This window comes from Saccoglossus kowalevskii, chromosome 16 (assembly GCF_978046115.1).
Source record: "Saccoglossus kowalevskii chromosome 16, keSacKowa6.1, whole genome shotgun sequence".
In the NCBI taxonomy this organism is placed as follows: domain Eukaryota; kingdom Metazoa; phylum Hemichordata; class Enteropneusta; family Harrimaniidae; genus Saccoglossus; species Saccoglossus kowalevskii.
Window position 1 is genome coordinate 25,450,934 of NC_140656.1, and position 27,479 is coordinate 25,478,412.

The window sequence follows — 27,479 nt, forward strand, 5'->3', positions numbered from 1 at the left end:
TGTAGCAAAAAAGATGCATATTTTTATCAAAAGTTTCAGATTTATTGAAAGTAAAAAATTTTTTTCACACAACTGTATTTACAGAGCTTGTTGGGGAAAAGTTTGAATGGTGAGAATGCACAAATCTTGTCGGACATTAATTTGAAAGACAACACAGAGTAAAAGTTGTGAAAAAAAGAAGCAACAACTTTGACCACAGAGGGTGCTCTTTCACAAAAAGTCCACGCTAAACAAAAACCCCCACAAGTATGTTTCTCAGTCACGCTTCGCTCTTTTATTTTGACGTCTCTTAGATTTGATCCATTTCAATGCCTTGACTGTTGACATCAACACCGGTATACTCATCGGCAGAAACAATGGAATGTATATCGCAAACCTGTCAAGAAAAATGCAAGAAAAAGTTTACTCTTTGTAGCTCAACTGATTTTGTTTTTCCTTTTAAAGAAAATATTTAATAATAATAAAGAAAACTGCCAATCTTTTTTCTCCTCTCATCATATGTATTTAGTGATTTTTTTTCATATAATTTTTGTGTGTGTGACAATTGCTTCCGCTGTAGAGTTTTTTTTTTTTCAAAATATTCTCTGAAGACAACATTCACAGAAGTTATCATGATCGACACCTCACTTACTTTTGATCTTCTGGGAAATATAAAAGTTCCAGAAGGGATGGATCAAAGAACGCTGTTTCTGATGCTTGGATAGCTCTCTTTGATGAATGGAATGCTCTGTACATATTGCCGTCTTTTAAATAGCTGTGCGTGCTTTGAATAGACTCTACAGCAATGTAAACCTTGAACAAAACAAATACATTTTGTTTGTATTACAATGTAGCTTATACAATGTACGAGTTATTAGGGCAGATCAAAAACCATATTTTTTGTTTTTCCACAACAGAAGCACATGTAAAAATGTCCAAAAATAAACTTGGATGCATTTACGTCAACACATGCAAATACTGTGTTTTTACAGATTCAGTAATTACGGCATGAAAAAAATGTTGTTATCAAACAAATCATGTTTTATGCAACTTGATTAGAGTGAGAATTGTGTGCCACCTCTATCTTCTTATAAACCAATCTTCCAAAAGGTTGATTTCAGTTTTAAGGAAAATATCTCATCTGCGTTTACATACGGTAGGGATCACATGATTGCTTTGGTTCCCAATGTTGATTGGTCAAATTCAAAATATTTTAATCAAGAGTTTACGAAATCTATTTCACAAAGTGGAATTCAAAGATTATTTCGCTTTGAAACTTCAGAAAGAATTTATCGAAATGATGTATAGTATCATTGACCATTTGAACACTGAGTCAATTTTCGTCCTCTATCTGGACAAATATTGTTTATTACTTTTAAAGTTTTGATGTAAATTTAAATGGTACCTGCTCTGCAATGTCATCTCTAATCACCATATTGCGTATCTGACCTAACAACTGAGACAAAGACGACAACGTCAAAGTAGCAGTGGCAACATTTTCTAAGGTTCGCGTTCTTAGTAGAAAATCTAACTCCTGCAAATTGAAAGAAATGATATTTTTGTCACAGGGCATTTAATTTGTACTGTAAAGGGGTTAATTATTCACTGGGTTTTAATTTTGCTTATTTCGCTGACTGGAAAATGCGCTAAATTAAAACCCAGTGAATATGTAAAATTTAGCATAGAACACATTATCTAAATGATAAAACCGTGAATTTAAAACCCACTGAATATGCCTGAAATGGTAAATCAGCGAAATTTAAACCCAGTGAAAATTAGTCATTTTACAGTATACAATAGTGATAACATGCTAGTTTAGGAACATCTTCAGTGAGTTCTCAAGTTTAAGAAATGAATAAAGCTTGAACATAAACAGTCAGACCATATGTCAGAAGTATGGCTTCAGAACCGCATTCACTAAAACAGATTTGGCCACCAGTCGGCCATTAAGAATTCGATCTGACAAACAAAATGACTTGCATTTATAAGGTCCTGTAAAGTTCAATGTACATATCAAGTTTGAACAAAATCTGTTTATGCATGACCAAGACCCAGAATTGCAGAAATGTTTAATTTAGATGAATTTTTAACAAGCGCAATTTGGCTATCTTGAATTGGATCACGAAATAAATAATTGTGCATATGTGCAACAGGATGTATGATGTATATATAAAGTCTGTGCATATCATAGATGCACCTCTGGAACAACATTTGTTAAGACAAAATGTCTGCTGATCTAGAAAAAACAAAACCACATGCATCAAGGTCCCATATAATGTTCAAGGTATGTACCAAGTTTGAATGAAATATATTCACACACAACCAAGATCTGGTTTTGGAATGGCACAAAAATGGCAACCATTTAACTGAAATTGATATAGTGGGATAATCACATAGCATTATTATGGCATTGAAATCACATTCCTATTGCAACATTGTCACATTCAAATTGATATATTGTCACATTATGATCACATAGCAGTCACATCAAGATCGCTTCACTGTTTTATCTAAAATGCAAAAAATCATGTCAATTTCGACTAAGTACAACACTTGTCAACATCAGAAAGCACAAACTTTCTGTTTTTATTTTGGGCTACAAGTGAACTACATGTACTATGATGTTTAAGACCAAATTAAATGCAATTCTACAAATGTTGTGTTGTGTCAAATGTCTTTGATATGACATCTATAATCTAATACACGTATATTTCATTGTGCCCTTGTTGATGTCAAGGAAGGGAAAACAAATATGTCCTTGACTTTTACAAGTCATTGTCAATGACACGTCCCCGTTCCGTTCATATTTGAGTGACATACACATTCAAAGCGGATCATGAAACAAATGCACATATCTATTTGTGACATGATGTACCATGTGTGTGTGAAGTTTGAACTTGATCAATCCAGACATGTCTTGGATACGGATCCAGAACTGAATTCTTTAACAAAATGGCCGCCAGTCGGCCATTTCGAACTTGATCCGAAAAAAAAAAAGACGTGCATCAAGGTCCTATTATGTTTAATGTATGTACCAAATTTGAACAAAATCCGTCCATGCATAACTGAGATCCGGGTCCGGAATGGTGAAAATGTGCGATTTCAATGCATTTTCGGCCTTAAAGCGCTCCATTTGGCTATCGTTAATGAGATCATGAAACAAATGCACATACATATTTTTGACATGATGTACCTTGTGTGTGTGAAGTTTGAACTTGATCAATCCAGACATGTCTCGGATACGGATCCAGAACTGAATTCTTAAAAACAAAATGGCCACCAGTCGGAACAAAATCCATCCATTGCATACCTGAGATCCGGGTCCGGAATGGTGAAAATGTGCGATTTTGATGCATTTTCGGCCTTAAAATGGCCGCTATTCGGCTATCGTTAATCGGATCATGAAAAAAATGCATGTGCATATGTCCCATATAATGTGTGATGTATGAGTGAAGTTTGAACTTAATCGGTCCATGCATGTTCGAGATACAGGTGATCACGGACGCACACATGGACGCACACAGGGCAAAACATAAGTCCCCGTTTTCGGACTATGTCCGAACGGGGACTAAAAATACAGAAATTGTCAGTTTCATCTCCAATCGGGACAAGTTGATTGTAAGCTACAGTGAAAATGTCTCTCAATACAAATGTAGGTATATTATTTTTCATCCAACATATACAGAGTTGTGCATCATGTTAGGTCTCCCACGAGAAATATACAGCTTGTGCAAAAAGTCTATTCACATTTAAATTTTAACATATGCATGATAACCCTTTAACTGATCAATATGATAGCATACACGACCTACCCAATGTGTTATACCAGTGTTGTCGGGACTAGCTATAGTCAATAGCGGGTCAGATTTCTGGAGAAGAAAGAAAAAGAGAATAAAAACAATTAGAAATTTTAAAACCATGGATATCAGCAAAAGTTATATCTATTGAATAGAATAGAATAGAATAATGCTTTATTAATACCGTAAAGAAAGAGTTAACATTTCCTTTTAGGTTTTCAGATTAATAAAGTAAATAATAAAAGTACATGAAATGTAAAAATTGATTTAAAAAGAATTCAAAATTAGTGAACGACAAAAATACTACAGACAATTATTAATAATATAAGAAAATATTAAAATACTGTGATATGTAAGTATCACTGTATGTAGCATAGAATATGTAAAAAATATAAAAGAACATGACAAAATAAAAGAATTAGTCTTGTTTAGATTTAACTAAATATTTGCAGAGAGTGATAAGATGGTTTGTATTTGGTGACTGTAGTACAAGTTTAGCTGCAGTGATTTACTATGTTATTCAATACATCCAATACAATACATTTTTTTGACATTTGTGCAAACCTGACAGTGTTGATTTTTTTGTAGTATACACATAATCATTATGGATATGTCTAGATAACTCTCAATATTTCAGTCATGTTTGCCAAAATAACCAACACTTAAAAGAGTGACATGATGTCTAGTTAAAAGTATCGTAAAATCTGTTCTAGAAGCCGCATCCCTAATTGAAGTCGCACCCATTCTTTTTGAATAATTGAGAATCTAAAATTCACCATTTCTCATATGTGTGGATGCTCTAATAGAAGCCGCATCCCCTCTGTTGCATTGTATCATTTTAATAGAAGCCGCGGTTTCTAATACAGATTTTACAGTACTCTACGACATAAGACTATAAACATGCACAATCAATATTGTTTACAAAAATAACATTATTATACAAAATCAAATTTACTGGGTACACAGTAAATTACTTTTTGTTTTTTTTATTAAATTAATTCTGAATAGTAATTTGGTTAATCAAATTATATGAAAGCCAACAGTAATCTTCTTTACTGCTGATGCACTCAACCACTTTTTATACTTGTTTACAGGTGGTCAGTTTAAAGATGACTCAGTTGCACGAATAATTGAACAGTATATTTGCATACTCAGACACAGTAATCCTGCTTCACACACTACAACACATACTATTTCTATTTCTTTCTATTGTACTATCAAATTCATATTTTCTTTGTCTATAAATTTGTCTGATGTTGAGTTGTCACTGAAATGTGAACAATTTACTAGAAACAAATTTAACATCATGAGCTTCACAAGACAAGAAAAATCATGTTGTTGAAGCAACAATTTCAGTTATTAAAATATTAATTTTGTGACACAATCAAGGAAACACCTTGGTTTGGACCTAACAATAAGAAGATCCAAGCCCTCCTAGAACAATGGATATCATATATAAAGGAATCCCTTATGCATACAATACATGTAGAATGTTTTTTTTTTTTATCTGGCCAGTGTTCTATATTTCATTATTTTGGTTCGTAACAAAGACTCATAACAGACTTTCTAATATTTATTGCATATCTAAACTCACCTGTTTCGGAACACCAATGAGAAGTCTTAATTGTGAGAGAAACACTTCCATGACTGTCTTCATATCAACGTCAACCGTATCGGGCAGTGTCACATTACCACTAGTGTCTCTTGGGGAATTGTAAAGCATAATGCCACCCCATCGTGGACTCAGAAAGGCATTATTGGTGTCAGTATCACCTGCGGAAAATGCATTTCACTATCAAGAATGTTGCATTATGGGTAATCACTATTTGCATCCTAGTTTTTTTGGCAAAATTCAATTTGAAGATAAGATATATGTAGATTTGAAGAACATTTTCAAGTAGAGCATTTATGAATTTAATTTTACAATATAACTACTGGAAATTCACTCAATGTCTGTATATATATATATATATATATATATATATATATACATATATATATATACATATACACCGGATTCGGCTGATACCCCGCCCCGGGTGATCTTATGGAGGATTCGATTTTTTTTTAGAAAAATGTGGACCAAAAGATCGCCCGGGCGATGTTTTGGCAGATATTACGAGGCCCATCTTGTCTAAAAAAAATAACCTTGCGTTGATAGAAATGGTCTAGAAAAAAAAATGTTTCGCGTTGACCAAATATAATCATGCAAAGTATAAATTCAAAGTGTTTTAATACATTGGTGAGAGGTCGAATTTTACGTGAACAAGAACATGCACTAAGAAGGAAAAGCAAGTCAAAGTCGAAACGGGGTGCATCATGAACATGGCACAACACACGCTGCGACAACTGAGTGATTAGCGACATAATTTTGGGACGCAATTGAACTTGAAGTACTTTGCGAAACTTGCTGCGCGATGATGCTGGCATCAAGTGTGTGTTGACCAAAGTTTGACCCCAAGTCACACGCTGAACTGGCGTGTTACCTTAGCAACCTTTTTCTTTTACGGTCAGCGCGTCGATCTAGTAAAATTTTTATTATATCCGACGGTACTGTAATTACGCAACTTGTATGCAACTCTGTACTGGCTTTGAATATATCAACGTCGTTTACTTAGTGCACTGCTTTTCTAATTACGCAAATTTGTTTACAATATTGTACCAGCTCTCAATATTTCAACTTTGTATTAAATGTATTGCTTTCATGATAATTACGCAAACTCAAGTTAATTTTGACTATTGTTAGGGCACTGACCCGGGGTATTGGGTCTGTGAATATTTCAATATTACCGACTTGATAATGCGTTGCATTCGTAATAATTACGCAAACATAAACATTGGCGCATTTAAATCATTAAAAATGATAGTAGTCGGGTATCTACGGAAAGTCGAGAAAATATTTTAAATACTTGTGATTCACCAATGTTCCAATGGTGATTTTTTTATTCGAAATGAAGTGAACATGTAATATAAACCATACCATGCGTCAAGTTAAATTTTACTATAATATAATAAACTCTGGACAGCGCACTTCGATCGCAATATTCACGTACATTTCGACTGAACTCTAATAACCACGCGTTTGAGTTCACGCACTGATATTTAAATTCGGGCCACCCAGCTTGACGCAAATCAATATAGTTACTTGTCATGCGTTCAAAAAATCTTTCAACTCCCACAAATACCATGAACGCGAAGAGCTAACTGGGGGTTAACTGAAAGAGAACGTTTTTTTTTGGAGAAAAAACACGTCAGTACAAGATTATGTGTACAAGGTTAGCTTTATAGAACGTACATCACGTAACGTACGTAAATCAATATAGTTACTTGTCATGTGTTCAAAAAATCTTTCAACTTCCACAAATACCATGAACGCGAAGAGCTAACTGGGGGTTAACTGAAAGAGAACGTTTTTTTTTTGGAGAAAAAACACGTCAGTACAAGATTATGTGTACAAGGTTAGCTTTATAGAACGTACATGATCGCTTAACTCTGTGTTTTTTAATAATCGTGTCGCATGTGAAACGCAGGAGACATTTTAGTTCGCCCATTCCTTGTTTACCGACATTTTGTCTGGAATGCGATACAGACAAAGATTAAACATTACTGATAACAACCAAGAGGTTCGAACCAGGAAGGCTTGGATATTTTAAACTTCGTAAATAACATTCTTTTCAAGCGTAGACTTTATTCGAGTGTAATAATACGCAACAACAATTCGTTTACAGCATTGGTTTTATTGAAGTTTTTAATGCTTTTCGGCTTCAGTGAATTATTTTAGCGTCATATTTGAAATAGCGCGCTCGATACAAGATGTCGGACGGGAAAATTGGGGTCTGTAAGAATGTTTGTTGGTTCAGTCAGGCAATGTGTTGACCAAAACACATCGCCCACTATTTGAAACATTTAGGATGGGCGGGGTATCAGCCGAATCCGGTATATATATATATATATATATATATATATATATATATATATATATATATTAATGATTTATGACACATACTGGTAGAGCATATGGCTATGACAGAATTTCGGAATAAAATGAAATGAAAATGTTATATTTTTATTGAAAAATAAATCAATTTTTTCTCTCAGGTCAAAATATAATATGGAATCTGTCACAAGACTAGACACTCATTTGAAATGTAACAATGAGAATGACTAAAAAGATGTAATTTACTACTTTAAGACAGATTAATACCTTACCCCCTGAACAATTATTACTGACACATTTTGATGATTTTGCTGTACTTATTTCAGCAAATATCACCATTCAGAATTTTAAAATTACTAAAATGTGACTTTTTTTTAATGTAATCAAATTCATTTACGGTATATGCAATTGTCTTATTGAAAAATACCCATAGCCAATAAACTGGCAAAAAAAATAAAATATGTTTTTGGTTTGTACATGTAAATGTGTCATTCTTGAAATAAGTAAATGGTAAATTTGTGAATAATTTATATATTAAAATGAACATCAATTCGCAAAAAAAAAAAAAAAACGCTAAACAACCACTTTTCAAGAAAATGACAAGCATTTATGCAAACACATATACACATAAAGTACACTAAGACAGCACCAACATTACTTTTTCCTCTTTCCACCAAAACAAGGTGCATTTCATATATTTTATAATTATACCAAATCTGTCAAACATAGAAATTAGAAAGTGACAAACTAAAGTTGCCATCTAATTGGGTAAACACTGTAGAATTGAGACAATAAATGTGAGATACCCTTTTACATTATTAAAGTTTATACCAGCACCTATATACCCACTCAAAAATACATATTTATGTTTATTTATACATTGTATATTAAAAGTTGTTTTTACTTACCATGCTCATTAAGTATATGCAGTGGTGACTGTGATGGCGGTGGTACGTACACGAGGAAATTTAATGTAGGATTGGTAGAGACATGTGAGCCTGGAAAAAAGGAACCACATGAGTTGAGGACAGCACAACTTTTTTAACTATTAAACCCCCTTTCATTTTAGCTAGTTTTTGGTAATTCACTCAATGTTATTAAAATTTGAAATGAAATTATTATAAAATTATCATAAATGACTTTGAATAACAAACAAAGTCATCTTAAGCCAAACATTTGTTTTAAATAATTTAAAACTGGTCAGCATGGTAGACTGAGAAGGAGGTTGTTAGGACTATCCATGTCATAACATTCTTTACATTCTACATGCATTTTGAGACAAACAGCAAAACTGTTATGTTTTTTTTTTCTTTTCGATTTTTCATGAAAAGAGAATATAGAAAAATTAACAAAAAAATTCTAGAAAAACATATAAAACTGCGCAAAATATTGTAAAATTATAGGATTAAAAAATATTTGGTGTAACTTCACTTCGTCTACTGTCTTACCTAGTTTTGCTTCCACAGGATTGATGAGATGTGGCAATGAAGCAGCATTCAATACATATCTCTTATTAGTATCATCTTTGGTTGGGGTGACAGCCAATCCCATATAGTACAGCACTTGTGAATTGACAGTGAAATCAGCATATTCTGTCAGTGTCTTCAGAAAGGGATCTAAATAACCTGATAAAAAATGCATTTATTGGTAAACAAACTAAAACTACTAATTTAAAATTACTAATCTTATCCAGAAAATAATAGGCGTTCTACTGAAGTTACGACATTATGTTCCCCAGCATATTTTACTGTTGTTATACCAAACACTAATTGAACCCCATATCACTTATGGATTAGAAGTCTGGGGGGGGCACATATCCTACAAATTTGAAAAGCATTATAACAGCACAAAAACAGATTGCAAGATTGATAACTTTCTCTGATTTTACTGCCCATTCTGCACCTATTTTCAAAAAACTTAGAATTCCTGATGTCCCTAAATTGTGCACGTATTCAATTTGTAATTTTGTATATATTATTATCCATGGTAATTTTTCACACAAACATACAACTTTAAGTATATTCAGCACTGTCACAATACCAGACAAAGGCACCGATGTGACTTACTTGTTCCAAAAATGAATACAACTGTTGAGGAGGATAGTGTATTATAGACCTCCAGGACAGTTGCAGTAATCCACCTGGAGATGGAAGTCGGGGAAACCGGCTTATCCTGTTTGCCAGGGCCGTAACACAAAAACATGTATTTGGTTCCCCGTCTGGAAAACCTGGTACGGTTCTCGTAGCAACTCAGCGCTCGAACCGGGCAGAGAAGCAATTCCTCCTGATCCTCCGGACCGACAATATTTGACAGCCGGGGGATGACGATCGAATGGGGATCGTGTCCTGGAATTTGGTTCTTGGCAAGAAACCCGATTCGTGTCTTTAGTACAACTTGATCGTCCATAAAGGCAGCATAACTGTCCGCGAAGGACAGTGCACCTAGCTCGGCGCCTACCTGAGGCGAGGGCCAGTAGGAAGACTGTTTTCCACGTCAAAAACTTGAGTGGTGCTGAAACCAGGGGCTCAAAGGGTGGTCTGCTTAGGGCTGATAAAACAACTGACAGGTCCCAATTGGGCGGTTCCTTTGAACGGGCCCTGGGCCTCTGATTATAGAAAGCAGTAAACAGTCTCCTAATAATGGGACAATCGGCTAGACTTGACCCCAAAGAGTTTTCTATGGCGGGAGACAAGGCTGACCTGTAGCCAACGTTTGCTGCGAAGGACAGACCCACTTCATCAAACAAGTGGACAAAGAAGTCTGCTACCTGGCCGATAGAGGGATGGCATGGATCAATCTCCCTTCCACTACACCAACTGGTGTATGCTCGCCATTTCGAGTCGTAGGCAGCATTGGTGGAATTCCTGTTCGCCCTGGCCAGAACGTTGGCAGCCCGCTTAGATAGACCTTTCGTCTGCGCGAGTCTACTGAGAGCCTCCATGCGTGTAAGTGGTACACTGCTGGGCTTGTTGGTAGTGTGCCGTCCGGTTGGGACAGCAAGTCCGGTATGTCCGGCAGTACTACCGGTGTTTCGACTATCATTTCCAGCAGGAGCGGAAACCAGGACTTGGTCGGCCAATTGGGCGCCACCAGAGTCAGTATGCAGGTGGGCTCCTGTCGAAGTTTCTCCAGTACCCGGTGAATTAGCGGGAAGGGAGGAAAAGCGTACGCATCCATGTGGGACCAGGGGATCGATAAGGCGTCCACGACCCAGGCTCCTGGTGTCGGCAGGAGTGTTACGTACGTCGGGAGCTTGGCGTTCCGGGGTGCAGCAAACAGGTCTATCTTTGGACCCTCCCACAGCCGAAACAGCCTGGAGGCAACCCACTGGGCGATCTGCCACTCCATGTTCTGGAGACGGAGGCACCTCGAAAGGGCGTCTGCGAGACCGTTTCTCACACCTGGAAGGTGGTGTGGTTAGCTCCACATTGTATTCCAGGCACAAAAGGAGAATTTGCTCTGCTAGGACAGACAACGATGGGGAACGCGTTCCCCCCCCTCCTTGTTGATGTAGGAGACTTCAAGTCGAAAGCGTGAAAGTGCCAGGTGCACTGCTTTCAGCTCGAGCCAGTTGATATGGTGGTCCCGAACCCATTGCGGGGCCATAGTCCTTGGGCTTGTTTGTCCAATAGATGCGCTCCCCACCCTTGGAGGGAGGCATCTGTTACCAGAGTCATAGTTGTGATGAGTGGGTCCAAGGGGACCCCCTGTCTGAGGTTGGTCAGTGACGACCACCAGTACAGGGTTTCCTTTACTTGATCCGGGATCGATACCCACCTGTTTAGTTCCCGTAGGTGAGCTCGGTGTTCCAATAACAAGCGTTGGACCGGGCCACTGCGTAGTGCGGCCTGGGGAACTACCCTTCGAACAGAGGTCATCATTCCGATGAGCCGCATTAGTTCTCGGAGAGACACTGAAGGAATGCTGACTAGGCGTTCTGCTAGGTTGCTTAGCGCTAAGCCTGTGTAAGCCTTACATGTCTGGCTAATAACCCCTTGTCTGGGATGTGTATCAACCAGTCGTCTAGGTACGAATTGATGTGTACCGACATTTGGTGGAGCAGCAGTACTACCTGATTCATCACTCTGGTAAACACGTAGGGCGCTGTCGATAACCCGAAGGAGAGCACCGAAATTCGAATACTTGGCCCAGATGGGCGAATCGAAGGAGAGGGCAACTCGCTGGGTGCATCTGTATGTGTAGGTAAGCGTCGCAGAAGTCTAAAGAGGCTAGCCAGTCGAGACGGTGGACGGAGAGTAGGACACTGGATGGTGTCTCCATGCGGAACCGATCGAGAAGCACATACTGGTTTAGTCTGCTTAGGTCCAGAACCGGACGCCAGCCACCTGTAGATTTTGGTACTACGAATACATTTGAGTAGAAGCCCAGACTTAGTGCCGGCTGAACTATTCTGTGCATGGCGCCCTTTCTTAGCAAACTGTCTACTTCCTGTCTGACTGCTTCAACCTTGTGGGGGTCCCCTGGCAGTGCCCCCGATGGGGAGAACACTGACAGGGACGGAGGAGATGTCAGTGGTATTCTGTAACCGCATGCGACTACCTGGAGCGTCCAGGGATCAGTTACCCGCTGCCTCCAAGCCGGAATGCACCGGCGCAATCTGTGTGCGACAGGGATCTGTGGGTTCTCCTCTACCATGAGGTGAGCCTCCCCGCAGATTACTGGGGTTACTAAGCTGTAGCTTAGTCTAAAACGGCGCTCCGCTGCACAGTAGTAGCCTTGGCTAAAAGAGCCATATAACACTGGAAGATATCGCACATAGCCGTGCGGTGGCCTACCATTAGCTGTGTCGCCTGGTTTAGGAGGCGGGTGCGTTCTGCGTCTGAGGTCTCAGAGTCCTGGGCACGCACAAGAATGCACTCCAGTGTGGCGCCCACGAATTCAAGAAAATTGATGGGTCGTAACTCTGCCCTCAGGGCATGTTGGATAGTCTCAGAATGGGTTTGTTTGTGGTACCGTGGTCCAGGGAAGGAGCCTTGGGGTCCGGTCGGGGTCTTCTGGTTTCGTCCCACAAATTGGGGTCCGAATCCGAGATTGCCCTGATGGGGTAGTGTTTAGTCCAGTTTATGCAAAAGATTACCCCAGCCCGGGGCTTTCGGCATTACCTCCTCCGCGGCTGACTAATGGCCACCCTTCAACACCGTCTGCCGGCTGAGAGGCCGCAGTGGAGACAGCTCGCTCCGCCTACAGGTCATCTACTCTGCCTGCCAGGGACGCAATTTGCCCTGACAGTCCTTCGACCAATGCCCTCATTTCAGTGACAAAACCGGCGCCATGTGAGGATGGGTCCACAACGGGACCCAGCGCGGGCCCCATAGGAGGAAAGACCTCCAGGGGCACAGCCTTGCTGTTGCCGGTAAAGTTGGGTAACCCACTGCCTGAAAAAACAGACTGTGTAGATGCCCTCCCATCAGCGGGGAGAGACAGCAATGTATCGGCACCCCCACTATCGGGCCATTTGCTTGGTATTCCGGTATGCGAACAGGTAGCCGAGTGCGAGGACTTATCATTCATGCCAACGCACCACTCACTAACACCTATGCCGGTAGTACTTGCCGCGCGACCTTTTCGTGAATGACTCCCAGGTTTCCGAGCCCCAGCGATTACAAATATTCTCTGGGCAGACACCCAAACCCCGAACGCACGTGAAACAACGATAGCACTTTGTTTGCGGGTTCCATTCCTGCAATTGCTGTGCACACTACAAATCCGCCTCGTAAACTGAGGAGACAATACCGGCGGTGAGCCTCTGGCGTTGCCAGTGCATCTATCCATTTCTAAATACATTAAAAATAAAAGACGACATGCATGAGGGAAAACAAATTACAGTTGTAAAAGGTGCCGCCATGAAATCAACATGTGATTACATAGTGGCGCCGGGTTTTAATTTCTTTGCTGTTGAAGCATAACACACAAAGGGGAAAACGACACGAGGGTAAAAAGACAAGAAAAACTTATCCTACCAGCTTGAATGTCGGATGCCGCAGCTGCGGCGACGACCCACGCTAGAAACCCGGAGAGCCGCTCAGAATCATTCCCCGTCGAGGCAGAGAAAAATGAAGAGTGATTAACGGCTACCCATGCCGCTGCCATGTGGCCTCGGTCACGTGGGTTCGTGACGTAAGGGGTAAAAGAATCTTGAGGTCATGGGGCTTCCCCTGACCTAGATTCTATCTCTCCGTCACCGGCAGAATAGCTGATTAATGCCTACAGTTCAAAATAGTCTTTTTGACTGACCGGAGTCTATGGTGGGTAATTGAACGTAGTGAATTGCACATTTCATTTTTTTATACATATTTGAAAAGGTGACATGTTACAAAGTGTACTGTAAAATATAATCATTTTCACTAGGAATTCATTTTTCGCTGAAGGAGAGTAATTCAGTGAAAATTAAAATTCACCGAATATACCTTTTTTCCTACATTTTTCATTCAACTCGCCAAAAATCAGTAAAAATAAATTCCATACAAAACCCCGAAAAAATTATTTCAGGGAAAATTAATTCCAGCTAAAATATGAAGTATTTTACAGTATTAAGCTGTAATGTTAGAGATTCTAAGTTTATTCAGAGACCTAGTTTGTAAGTAATGAAAAACCTCCACTTTGTTATTTAGCTGAGAATATAATGGTGAATTACTTGCACAGATAGTGTGCAAAAGCAGAAATTAAACTTTATTTATCAGCTTTAAATTTGCAGCATCAACAAAAAACACCACCTGCTGTTTGACATGGTTTCACAAATTATATAAATTGGTTAGTACACACTAGATAGATCAGAATCTAATTTGGCAACTACATGTATATATGTCAGGTCATTTAAATATATCCATAATGCAGCTGGTTAATTTCACATGCGTCACTAATAATGCAAGAATGTTTACCTCATTTAAGATAATGGCCAGGAAAACTGGGAAAGCATAATATGAACAAAATTTTGAGAAATTTCCTTTGGATGGGGACACAGAACTAGCCAAAATGTGATGAATCAGTATAGACAGTGAAATATATATATGTTTAGTATTTTAATTTTAATATATGCAGTATATGAGATGTATAAAGTGTGAAAATTAGGAAATACAAGAAAAAGATCATTGGGGGTATTTAATTTATATCAGCGAAAATAGTACCAGTATGGGACAATAAAATCTGTCAACAACATTCAAAAATAATTACGATAGCAATCTTTGGTGGAGCATTATTACTACCTTATACTAAAATATGTTTGGATATTTAAAGTAGTAACAAATTCTTACTTCCGGTTCGGTTAGACTTAAAATATACCACAAATATTTACATTTGAGATACAATTGTTGGTATGTGTTGGTTGTATGATATTTCAGATTTGTCATCCTGTACTTTGTTTAGTAATTTGGACTTCTCAGATTGTGTAAAAACGAATAGTTTAGCGATTTTGACACTGAAAAATGTCTGGGCTAAATCATTTGCTGAGGAACAATCACTTAGGTATGTGCACTGTAACTTGCAGCACATGAACCTAAAAGCGTTAGGCAATCACAAAAAATGATTTTTTACTAAAATACATAAAGTATGTTCAAGGTTTACTCTCACTTATTATGACACCCTCAAAAACGAGTAATTTCCATTCCCCTCATGCTCAACTCAAAGTTTTTTATGCTTCACATGTTTATTTGCCTTCAATTACTTGTTGGTGGTCGTTAATCTTGCTGATAACGTTTTGATTCCAATTTACGTCACTGAGAAAATTCAATTTTTTTTGTCAACTAAATACCAAAAATCAAATTAGCATAACACAGACATTTGTCGCCATCTTTATTTTTTCTTGACCCATTTTTTACACCACGGACAACTTGAACACTTAAATCTTTGTTTGGAAGTTCACATGCATTAAATTGTGTTTTTTAAGTCGCGTACCATAAAATGCATTTTAGAGTCCCTTAAGTTTGTTTCAAAAACTGCAGTCGCAGTCGCAGTAACCAGAACATTGAAATGTTTGTTATGAAATTCACATGCATTATTGTTTAAAAACGTTTTTGGAGTCCTTCAAATTTGTTTTTGACCTCTGTCACCTGTTCCCCCAATAGGGTGAATTAAAGATCTAACGTTTTAGATCTTACTAAGACAATATAAAGACAATAAAACTCACTCCTGATTCCTTCAGCAATGTCCCATTTAGCTATGATGACATCAGGACTGGGATTTAGTAAACTGAACGTGAGCTCGTATCCTGGTGTTGATCTCACTGACCGCATACTCTCCACATCAGCCTGCAATCAATATCATTATCTGATCAACAACCAATATTAATTAATAATCTAATCAGTATCAATATTATCAATATAATTATCTCATCAACAATCAAATCAATATTAATATCAATATCAATATCTCATTAACAATTATATAATAACTATCTCATCATCAATGAAATGGAAATTGAATAAACCCTAGTCTGATGTATCATGATAAGCCTACCTCTGTGTGTTTCACACCAGCAGCTGTACCATGTATCTTGGCAGCCAAAGCCTCATTTACATGTAGCTCCTTCACAACCTGAGCTGCAAGAGCAGCCGCTGATTTCAAATCTAGCAATGGAAAGGTTAACGGCAGAATGAGTACAAGTAATTGTCTCTGTCACACTAGCCACTACAGATCTTTGCTCACAAGCCAATATTATATTTTTCACAAGGACCACTAAATATCTCTGCTCACATGCCACTGGATCCCATGGTTCCAATTTTTAGCAACTAATTTTTTACAGAAGTACCTGCATAAACCCACATAATTTATGTTCACACACATCTCCATTCACAGAGCCGTGACCTAGTCAATAAAATATGCAAAGATAACCACATTTTCGGTGAAAAAATTGCATTTTTACAAGCATTCCAAATAATCATGTTCATTATAAAAGTCACAATTATCACAGATTGCAGTGTCATAGGTTTTCAAACATACCAGCATATGTAAATTGTGAACAGATTTGGACAGTTAAAACAATGATTTCAATAGTTTTGCTGAAATCGAAGCAACCTTACAATCAACAATCTTTGCTTACAATATGGCACAATTTGTTTAAAATTGCCTTAAAGCAGCAGCACCTCATAAAAGTATTGATATATTGTAATGTATTTTCATATATTTAATTGCAGGTGAATATTGTAATTTATAAATGTAACTTTGTAATTTGTGTTCACTTTTTATCTTTAATCATTTTTTTGTCTTGTAGTTTTTAGTGACCTTCTGCTGTACTTTCCAAAGTCAGTGCTGTGTCATTACAAAATAAGCAGATTTTCTTTTCATGCCGATTATAAAACAATATCACAAACCTATGAATCATTGCATTGCATTTGAAACTTTATTACAAAATATGGAATAAGAACAATATAAAGACAAGAATGACCAGTAGTTTTACCTTGTCCAGATACAAAAGCATGTCTGTATCTGCCAACATGAATCTTTGAAACATGGAAAACACCACTGTAATCTTGTAAAATATACACTATGGAAGAACCTACTGTAGATTCCTGGTCCAGCAGGTAAATATCAGCATCTAAATCTGAGAAACGAAAGGAAAGATAATCCTAATCAATCAAGTGCACTACCAAGTAACTGTAAGAGCAGTGCATGTGCACATTTACCGGGTAACTGTTCTTTTATTAATCTTCCTAGATGGTTTTACCTGCATGTACATCACATGCACTATATGCAGTTCATTTAAACGTATTATGAATATAACAAGCCATTAAGTCAATGATGAAGCACTCGCAAAAACATTCAGTTTTGATTTAAGATTTGAGTCAAGTTTTTGCGTCAAAAAGTGTCATTGTTGAGCAAAACAATTATAAACTTGTGTGCCACATCATAATATTTAATAATTGCTTTGACTGATCTTCACAAAGTAACTAAAATTAGGAAACATATTCTTAGAATTCTCATAATATTGTGACAATTTGGGTTTAATTTCCCTTGAATAAAGTTTAGCATGAATATATTCCTGTAACTGAGAGTTTTAATTATACAATGATCCATGATCTCAGATTGATTAAATGATGTGCAATATTTAAGCCTTTGGTGAGAACAATAATTCTGAACATGTCTGCAGTTAAAGAAATGAACTTTCATATCATCAGAAATTATAAATTTAAAGACAGTACATGTATTAAAGAAATTGGGGAAGAGTTTTAATCAAATTTAAGAAAGTTGTGGACAAATTTCAAGGTTTTTCAATGCCAGGAATTTGAATTCCAGTGTGCATAGTAAACTAAAAAGTTTGTATAATAAGCTTTGAGAAAATATATAATATTTTGGATTAATACCATCTTCATTGTCTAATTACTCAATTAAAAGGAAGCAAAATAAACTGCATCTGTATCTTAATTTACTGTAGGTTTCTCAGAATTACAATGTATACATTTACACAGGCAGCTATTAACAGTACCTTTTAGTGTTGATTTTAGGCGAAATACGTCTGTCTCTCTTTTATTTGCACTTCTAACGTTCACAGCATAATGAAATGTTAGTCTTGAATAGCGACCACTGTAGTCTGAAACAAAACATAATTTTATAATAGAAGGCAAACATTTTTCAAAAAATGATAATTAAAAAAAAGAGCTGCCATGTTATGTAGGTAATGGGAGGAAATACTGATCACACTAAACATGATTTTGAAAAAACAAATTTTATTTTGACCAAGTTAAATCATAATGTTAAAAGTGGTAATTAAGCTGATTAAAAATTAATGAGAATTGCATGAAAGGAATGGTGATCAAGTGTTGTGTTGTGTTCTGAACCATGGGAGACGCGAGACAGCATGTTACGAATGGTTGACAGATTGGAACACAGCAGTACTCAGTGCTGTTGTTAAGCATATGCCAAGTTGTTTAAAGTTAAATAATTGACAGGGGGTCAAAAGTCAGCAACGTTTATAGAATTGTACAAAGTTATAGATACCATGTAATGCTGGCATTTTTCTAAAAAAGGTTGCATTCAAGTTTGATGATGTATTGAATGTGACTTTAAAATGAAAAGCTAGCACTGTTATTTAAAAACTAGTCTTGAGAAGTCGTCAAATGAGCTATGTTTTGGCATCTTTGGAGATGACATCATGATAATATAATAATAATTTTATTGCATCCTTAGAAATAATATTTCTGTCAGTGTACAGCAATAAAGGGTTAAGATATAAATTAGTTTGAAATGAAAAACAAACATGATCAGATCATTACTAGCCCATGGAGATCGCCTGTGGGATATAGAAAATATCCAACATGCTGTACCCAAATATGCTAAAACTTAACATGGAAATTATGTAATCAATATGCACAGATTTCAATCAAGAACTACATAAACATGCCCTTACCTGATACAAGTGTGTAGTCTAGATGATTTTGAAGAGAGTTCAGATTATTTTGGCTAACATCACCACCAACAAGAACCACAGTCACTGGAATCTTGCAAAATGTCTGTAGATAAATTGAATAATGAGTAAATTATATCATTTATCGCTCATTCACTTTAAACAATTTTTATGACACGGCAAAGCCAGCTGAGAGCCAGCCTGGAAGTTGAGCCTAGCTACCAGAGACCACCCTATATGATGCGACACAGCTGAAGTAATTAAGGCAGAACTACAACTGACAACGAAGAATGCAGGCCAACAACACCACACACTTTGATGTAGCCCATAATCTGCTAAGACGCCTTCTTCAAGTTTTAAATCCCATTCATGCCTTAGCAGATAAAAATAACCTTTATAGTATTCCACTATAACAATGATTGCGACAGGAAAGGCACAGGGACTCATGGGTGATGGTTCTTCTCTGGAGATAATAAAAACTTCTTCTATTGATTATTATAATAAATTTATTGCATTCTTAGCAATACAGTTTCCATTGTTGACAGCAACAAAACACAACAAATATTAAGTAAAATTTCAGTGGTTGCTATTTTAGATTTCAAATAATTTGTATAAAAATTCACCAGTTTGGTTATTATGTTTTTTCTTGAACACATAATATATCTATAAACTTGTGTATAGTGATCAATATAGGTACTGAATACAGTAAAACCTGTGTATAGTGACTAGCCAAGGTACTGAATACAGTAAAACCTGTGTATAGTGACTAGCCAAGGTACTGAATACAGTAAAACCTGTGTATAGTGACTAGCCAAGGTACTGAATACAGTAAAACCTGTGTATAGTGACTAGCCAAGGTACTGAATACAGTAAAACCTGTGTATAGTGACTAGCCAAGGTACTGAATACAGTAAAACCTGTGTATAGTGACTAGCCAAGGTACTGAATACAGTAAAACCTGTGTATAGTGACTAGCCAAGGGACTGAATACAGTAAAACCTGTGTATAGTGACTAGCCAAGGTACTGAATACAGTAAAACCTGTGTATAGTGAATAGCCAAGGTACTGAATACAGTAAAACCTGTGTATAGTGAATAGCCAAAGTACTGAATACAGTAAAACCTGTGTATAGTGAATAGCCAAGGTACTGAATACAGTAAAACCTGTGTATAGTGACTAGCCAAGGTACTGAATACAGTAAAACCTGTGTATAGTGACTAGCCAAGGTACTGAATACAGTAAAACCTGTGTATAGTGACTAGCCAAGGTACTGAATACAATAAAACCTGTGAATAGTGACTAGCCAAAGTACTGAATACAGTAAAACCTGTGTATAGTGACTAGCCAAGGTACTGAATACAGTAAAACCTGTGTATAGTGACTAGCCAAGGTACTGAATAGAGTAAAACCTGTGTATAGTGACTAGCCAAAGTACTGAATACAGTAAAACCTGTGTATAGTGACTAGCCAAGGTACTGAATACAGTAAAACCTGTGTATAGTGACTAGCCAAGGTACTGAATACAGTAAAACATGTGTATAGTGACTAGCCAAGGGACTGAATACAGTAAAACATGTGTATAGTGACTAGCCAAGGTACTGAATACGGTAAAACCTGTGTATAGTGACTAGCCAAGGGACTGAATACAGTAAAACCTGTGTATAGTGATTAGCCAAGGTAGAGAATATTCAAACATGTGTATATTGACGAGCCAAGGTAGTGAATACAGTAAAATCTGTTTATAGTGACTAGCCAAGGTAGTGAATATTCAAACCTGTGTATAGTGACTAGCCAAGGTAGTGAATACAGTAAAACATGTGTATAGTGACTAGCCAAGGGACTGAATACAGTAAAACCTGTGTATAGTGACTAGCCAAGGTACTGAATACAGTAAAACCTGTGTATAGTGATTAGCCAAGGTAGAGAATATTCAAACATGTGTATATTGACGAGCCAAGGTAGTGAATACAGTAAAATCTGTTTATAGTGACTAGCCAAGGTAGTGAATATTCAAACCTGTGTATAGTGACTAGCCAAGGTAGTGAATACAGTAAAACCTGTGTATAGTGACAAGCCAAGGTAGTGAATACAGTAACTAGCCAAGGTAGTAAATACAGTAAAACCTGTGTATAGTGACTAGCTAAGGTACTGAATATTCAAACCTGTGTATAGTAACCAGCCAAGGTACTGAACGAATGTTTACAGGCCAATTGCATTGGGACTGCTCAAAGGTAATCACAATAGTTAAATGGTCTTCATATAATGGTGGTCACTAAAAGTTTGGACTGTAACCACAAGGAACCACAAGGACAACAGTATCACCAATGATGAGAACAACCATCTTTTTCATTTAATCAATCATACAGGTTACAATGTTGAAAAAAAGAACAAACCTTAGATAACTTAAATTAGTGGTAGACCACTAATTAGAAAATCAAGAGGAGGGCAATGGCAGAATTGAAAAAAAAAAAATGCACAAGAAAAATCATAGAAAAAAAATTATGCATGCCTAGTTCTTAGAAAAAAATATTACACACAGAAGAAAAAATGTTTTTGTTTTTTTTCTGCCATTACCATACCAAGACTTTCTATTGGTCCACCACATATTGGTAAGAGAAGAGGTAATTATTACCTGCAGACTGGCAATGCCTGTGATCTCACTATCAGGTAGACTGGCTCGATAGGTGGTAGTAGTCTTCCACCAAAGTGGTAATCCAACAACAAGGCATAGAAAAGCAATACTCAGAGCAGCATAAGCGTGTTGCCAAGATTGGTCTTTCGACAAAATTGAAGAAAAAAAGGCAATAATGAACATTAATTGACAATGAAGAGTGGAAAAAGTTTTTTCAACCAGTTTGTCCTCTAGACAAATGCTAAAATGATTTGTATCCAAAATAATGATTGAGTAATAATATGAAACATTTTTTTTATTTAAAACGTTCTTTCTGACAACTAATCACGTCACATATCTTAAATGGGAACCGCTCAATCCCATGGATTGCACCAAGTGCTCGTGAGTAATTAACTCCGCCTCCGTTCACTAAGTAAATGAATGCTTATCTTTCCTCCTGTCCCCTAATCCCACAAATCAACAATTGATATAAACATACTTTGAACGGATTACAATTTGCTTATTATATACCCTATATACAAAATATGTTTTTGAAATGCAGTCCCTCACCCACTTGGCTATTTTCGCCAATTTTTCGTCGCCGGAGCGATTCACATCCTAAATTTTGGTTCACCGGGCGTCTATAATAAATACCCTATCTAACCGCTGGACTGAATTAGCTATATTATGAAAAATTCATAGAAGATTGGGCGAAAATCGGTCGTTTTTGGTCTCAATGTTTTTTTTGCTCGGAAACGCAAGAGCAATACGACTTGATTTTCAAGAACGCAGGTCGCTCGGATCGAGCGGTTTCTATTGTTTCGAGGCTGTTGTGTCTCCAGAAACATAACAACTTTGTTTTTTGGTGAATATAGAACATGCTCTGTTCCAATAAAATATTTTAATGTGCAAATCGAACAATTTTAATAGTTCCTTATTGTAAAGTCTTCTATATAAATAGTCTTCTACTCCCCAGAATTTGACAATGGTACTAGCCCAGAATGGACTTTCTGGTCACTGCGTCTTTGATTGTAGCAATGTTTACGCCACTGTACGAAAATACGCACACTCGCGAATTTGACAACATTCACTTGAGTGTTCTAGGATAGTGGGAATAGAAGCAAATAGATGGAAATGCCAGTTATGTCACTCATGAAGATTGATGATTCGATTTCTGGCCGGGAAAGATGTATTTAGTGTCCTCATTCCTATGCAATATGTCTACACCTGCGATACTCAATTTCGAGGTGTAAAATCATATCACTGCTGTGGACGGCGACGGCTGACAGATTGTTTTGGTTCTGCGGCTCTCTTGGCATGGGCAACTGATTTTTAGGTTTCTGTTTTTTCAATATTCAATATAAACGGGCCGGGACATGTATACAGATACAGATACTATGGGACTCTGAAGGCCCCGGAGAAAGCGTCATCATACAACATTAATGAACGAAAATGACATTACATGCTTTTGAACAATCCGATATTTATGCTGGATAACAACGTATACAAGTACTGTCTACGATATACTGCAAAATGGAATTAACATACTGACCTATTTACTGACCGTTGTCAGTGAATACAATGTCAGTGAATACAATATTTATTAATTTACAGCCTCCATGGACAAATTCACAGCCTCTAATATTGCAAAACCGTTTGTTGTGAACTCATAGTACAAATGTAAAGTAAACAAAATTATCAAGTGATTTAGGATTTGTTGAAAAAGTAGCTGGAATGCTATGACATGGTCTAATTGGTGGTGGGAATTGCCAAGCCAGTTTATAAAACAAGCCGGTAGGCCGGTTGGCGACCCGCTCCGCTCAAAAACAAACAACATGTTTTCAGCTGTTGCCATATGAAGCTAACGTCTGTTTAAACCGGGCCCCATATACGAAGTTCGCAAAAAAGCATTCAGTCTTTAGAAGTCACTTTATTTTATTGCTAGGGTGTATTCTGCTGTTAAATTTATTATTTCAACCGTTTTGCGATAGTATTTTCTAGATTGAAGGCAGCATTTACAGTTCAAAGTGAATTACGTTGATACAGTGTAACAATGTTGGCGCCAGTGATCTCTTACCAGTGCACAACGTAGCCAAAATAAAAAAAAACAAGCAGCCTATCGGCTGAGATAGCTCCGCTGTTAGCAATGCACATTTCAATTAAAGAACTGAAGACATCATTAGAAAATGAACAATATGTATAGTATCAAAGCAATCAGACTTGCAGTTTTTAACAAGAAGTCGAAAATATCACTTTTTACCAAAAATGACAAAAATATTCACCAAAATTAGAAAATTGAAGATATCATCACAAAATGAACAAATCTGAGAGAAGTCCACATGTAGTACCTATATATGTAATATCAAAGCAATCAGACTATTGTTTTTTTACAAGAAGTCGAAAATATCACTTTTTACCAAAAATGACAAAAATATTCACCAAAATTATAGAATCGAAGATATCATCACGAAATGAACAAATCTGAGAAAGGTCTACATGTAGTATCTAAATACGTAATATCAAAGCAATCAGACTATTGGTTTTTTACAAGAAGTCGAAAATATCACTTTTTACCAAAAATGACAAAAATATTCACCAAAATTATAGAATCAAAGATATCATCACAAAATGAACAAATCTGAGAGAGGTCCACATGTAGTACCTATATATGTAATATCAAAGCAATCAGACTATTGGTTTTTTACAAGTCGAAAATATCACTTTTTACTAAAAATGACAAAAATATTCACCAAAATTATAGAATCGAAGATATCATCACGAAACGAACAAATCTGAGAAAGGTCTACATGTAGTACCTATATATGTAATATCAAAGCAATCGGACTTACAGTTTTCAACAAGAAGTGGAAAATATCACTTTTTACCAAAAATTACAAAAATATTCACCAAAATTAGAGAATTGAAGACATCATCACAAAATGAACAAATCTGAGAGAGGTCCACATGTAGTACCTATATATGTAATATCAAAGCAATCAGACTTGTGGTTTTTAACAAGAAGTCGAAAATATCACTTTTTACCAAAAATGACAAAAATATTCACCAAAATTAGAGAATTGAAGATATCATCACGAAATGAACAAATCTGAGAGAGGTTCACATGTAGTACCTATATATGTAGTATCAAAGCAATTGGACTTGCGGTTTTTAACAAGAAGTTGAAAATATCACTTTTTACCAAAAATGATAAAAATATTCACCAAAATTAGAGAATTAAAGATATCATTACAAAATGAACAAATCTGAGAGAGGTCCACATGTAGTACCTATATATGTAATATCAAAGCAATTGCACTTGCGGTTTTTAACAAGAAGTCGAAAATATCACTTTTTACCAAAAATGACAAAAATATTCACCAAAATTATAGAATTGAAGATATCAACATGAAATGAACAAACCTAAGAGAGGTCTACCCAAGGTACATATACACCAAGTATCAAAGCATTCAGGCTTGTAGTTTTCAAGAAGAAGTCAAAAAAGTAAAACATTGACACGGACGACGACGACGACGACGGACAATCACTCATATGATAAGCTCCGCTCGACAAAGTCGACAGCGAAGCTAAAAACATGATCATATGAACACTGCTATTACAAGACTGGTAGGAGGTAAACAATTTGGAGCGAAAGTATTAAAAAATCAGTTTTTGGCTGTTGCCATGGCGGTGGAGGGCCAAGATTTTTTTCAATTAGTGATGGTACGACCTGCCTGTCAAGTATGAACAAAATCAGCCAAGCCAAAAAAAAACAGAATTGACAGAGCAGTAAAAAGACGTTGCTGGTGAAACGTTACCCCAACTTTGAGGTCAAGTTTCTCGGTAATGAAAATAGACATAACAAAAGCAGTAAATTTATGCTCACACTCAAGCTGAGTAGAATGAGCTACTTAATTGTAGAAATGTAGCGTGAGATACATTTGACGCGAAGGTATACAATAAAATCAGTTTTTTGGCTGTTGCCATGCAAACGGTGGGCCAGAATTTGTTTTCAGATTTTACAACCTAACTAGAGTGAAGGTGTGACTTGCCTACCAAGTTTGAACCAAATCGGCCCAGCCAAAAAAGTCACAGAAGAGTTAAAAAGCCATTCCTGGTGAACAGTTACCCCAACTATGGAGTCAAATTTCTCGGTAATGAAAAAAGATATCAAAAATTCAAATAGTGACTTTGTGCCCACACTCCAGCTGAGTAAAATGAGCTATATCTGAGATGTTTTATCCTAAATTTGTAGGAGGAGATACATTTGGCGTGAAGCTATCCAATTTCAAACCAAGTACACGTTATTTGCGGCAAACACAGAGCTAGCTTCATATGCCATGATTTGAAACATTGCGCGCTCCGTAATATATACATCGACGGGCAAATATGACGCGGAACTAGAATAATTCAAGTTGATGATAGTTCACCGGATATTAAACACAAAACCTGATTGTTGCTAAATGGTCGCGAAGGAAATCCACCAACTCAAGTATATTTGTCTGTTTCCGTTGCGTCGGTCTATTGACGGTACTGATCACGTATACAGTAAAACTGAGAGCAAAACTTGCTACACAGAAATTTCCCGTGATAAAATAACAAAATCATTAGTATTAAAAAGCTTGTATCTCGTTAGCCCTGAGTACAGTCCTGTAGGTTGGCCTCTTTCTGTTGATCATTCGCCCCCCACAGTCCTGAGAAGTCGCATAGACTGAGGATTCGACACCCGCCTACAAATTTATGGCGGAGAATCGTTCTGCAGTTTTCATGATTGTAACCAGCTAAAACTTCTATCGACTAATCTAGCGTGGCTGAAAAATGAACCTACAGCACTGGAACGTTGGTGAAAGCTAGTTTTACGCAACGAAACAACGTTTTGTTTATAAATACGTCAAGAACAAGATGGCAGCGTATATTTTCGGTTGACGTTGGAAAATGTCGATTTGATCGACCCTAGTGGGAAATCTTATGTAATTTTGCTTCCAGTTAAGATATTTAGAATAGTTAGACGTATCGACCTGCTTATTTTTTAACTGCAAAGCTGAATGCCTCTTAAATCGCCCGATACACTCTTTCACAATAGTGTCTAATCCCCGGTCTATGCGACTGTACTCAGGGCTAGTATCTCGTGTGAGATTTGAGTAATTGTGGTCTAGCAGGTGAACGTGGGGTTGACTTTACAGACAAAATCAATTGAACGGCGAGATAGATGAGAGCATTCAGTCAAAACAATTTTACCGTAGACTCAAATAGCACATTTAACGGAGCTCTCGCCACAATGTTAGCAGCTTGGTTCGGATTAGCATACTAATACGGTGGCCATCTTGCCCCCTATTTATAGTATCGGTTCCCCTTTAACTGTTACAGCCGCGAACCAGTTGTAGCTGTTCACACAAAACGTTGAAGAAGTCGCCCAAAAATGCAATATTTGAAGGTTTGGCGACCACTTAAAGGTAAACTAATAACAAAAGATTGATTATTATCACCTGAAAATGCATTGGGAAAGCGAGGGTGGTCATTTTAGTACAAGTATACAGATAGACTGTGGACTTGTGAAGACTGAATCGTGTTCGCATACATAGATCCACAGTCCATGGTTTAATCCTTAGTGGTTACTCGTTGTTTTGTTTACAAACAATAGGGACAAAATGGGTCTAAGTTGTTGAAAAATAATATCAATAATAGGAACAATTCCTTAAAAATTAATTATTAACACTGGGTTACTCACCTTCTTTTTCTCGTTCGATGGCAGACATCTTGGTGACCTTTGACATGTAACACGAACTTTAAGCTTTCAACTTT

General features: G+C 37.0%; 1 protein-coding gene across 1 annotated transcript; it reads right to left on the bottom strand.

Annotated features, from left to right (window-relative positions):
* Positions 1-20: 20 nt before the first annotated feature.
* Positions 21-27,477, bottom strand: LOC100377448 (GPI-anchor transamidase component PIGS-like). Its single transcript, XM_006825257.3, has 14 exons — positions 27,406-27,477; positions 21,702-21,844; positions 19,073-19,175; positions 18,152-18,256; positions 17,126-17,269; positions 16,186-16,295; positions 15,857-15,977; positions 9,162-9,338; positions 8,622-8,711; positions 5,371-5,549; positions 3,792-3,848; positions 1,385-1,513; positions 632-792; positions 21-376 (listed from the first exon to the last, which is right to left on the bottom strand). Exons 1-14 carry the CDS (start codon positions 27,449-27,451, stop codon positions 256-258), a joined length of 1,686 nt encoding a protein of 561 aa, XP_006825320.3. The 5' UTR covers positions 27,452-27,477; the 3' UTR covers positions 21-255.
* Between the last annotated feature and the right edge of the window lie 2 nt (positions 27,478-27,479).

Excerpts from the sequence above, each read along its gene's own strand:
- LOC100377448 (XM_006825257.3), bottom strand. The coding sequence starts at position 27,451 with ATGTCAAAGGTCACCAAGATGTCTGCCATCGAACGAGAAAAAGAAG. Across the intron at positions 19,176-21,701 it reads CAGGCATTGCCAGTCTGCAG|ACATTTTGCAAGATTCCAGT; the intron begins GTAATAATTACC and ends ATTTATCTACAG. Across the intron at positions 1,514-3,791 it reads ACACTGGTATAACACATTGG|GAGTTAGATTTTCTACTAAG; the intron begins GTAGGTCGTGTA and ends TTCAATTTGCAG.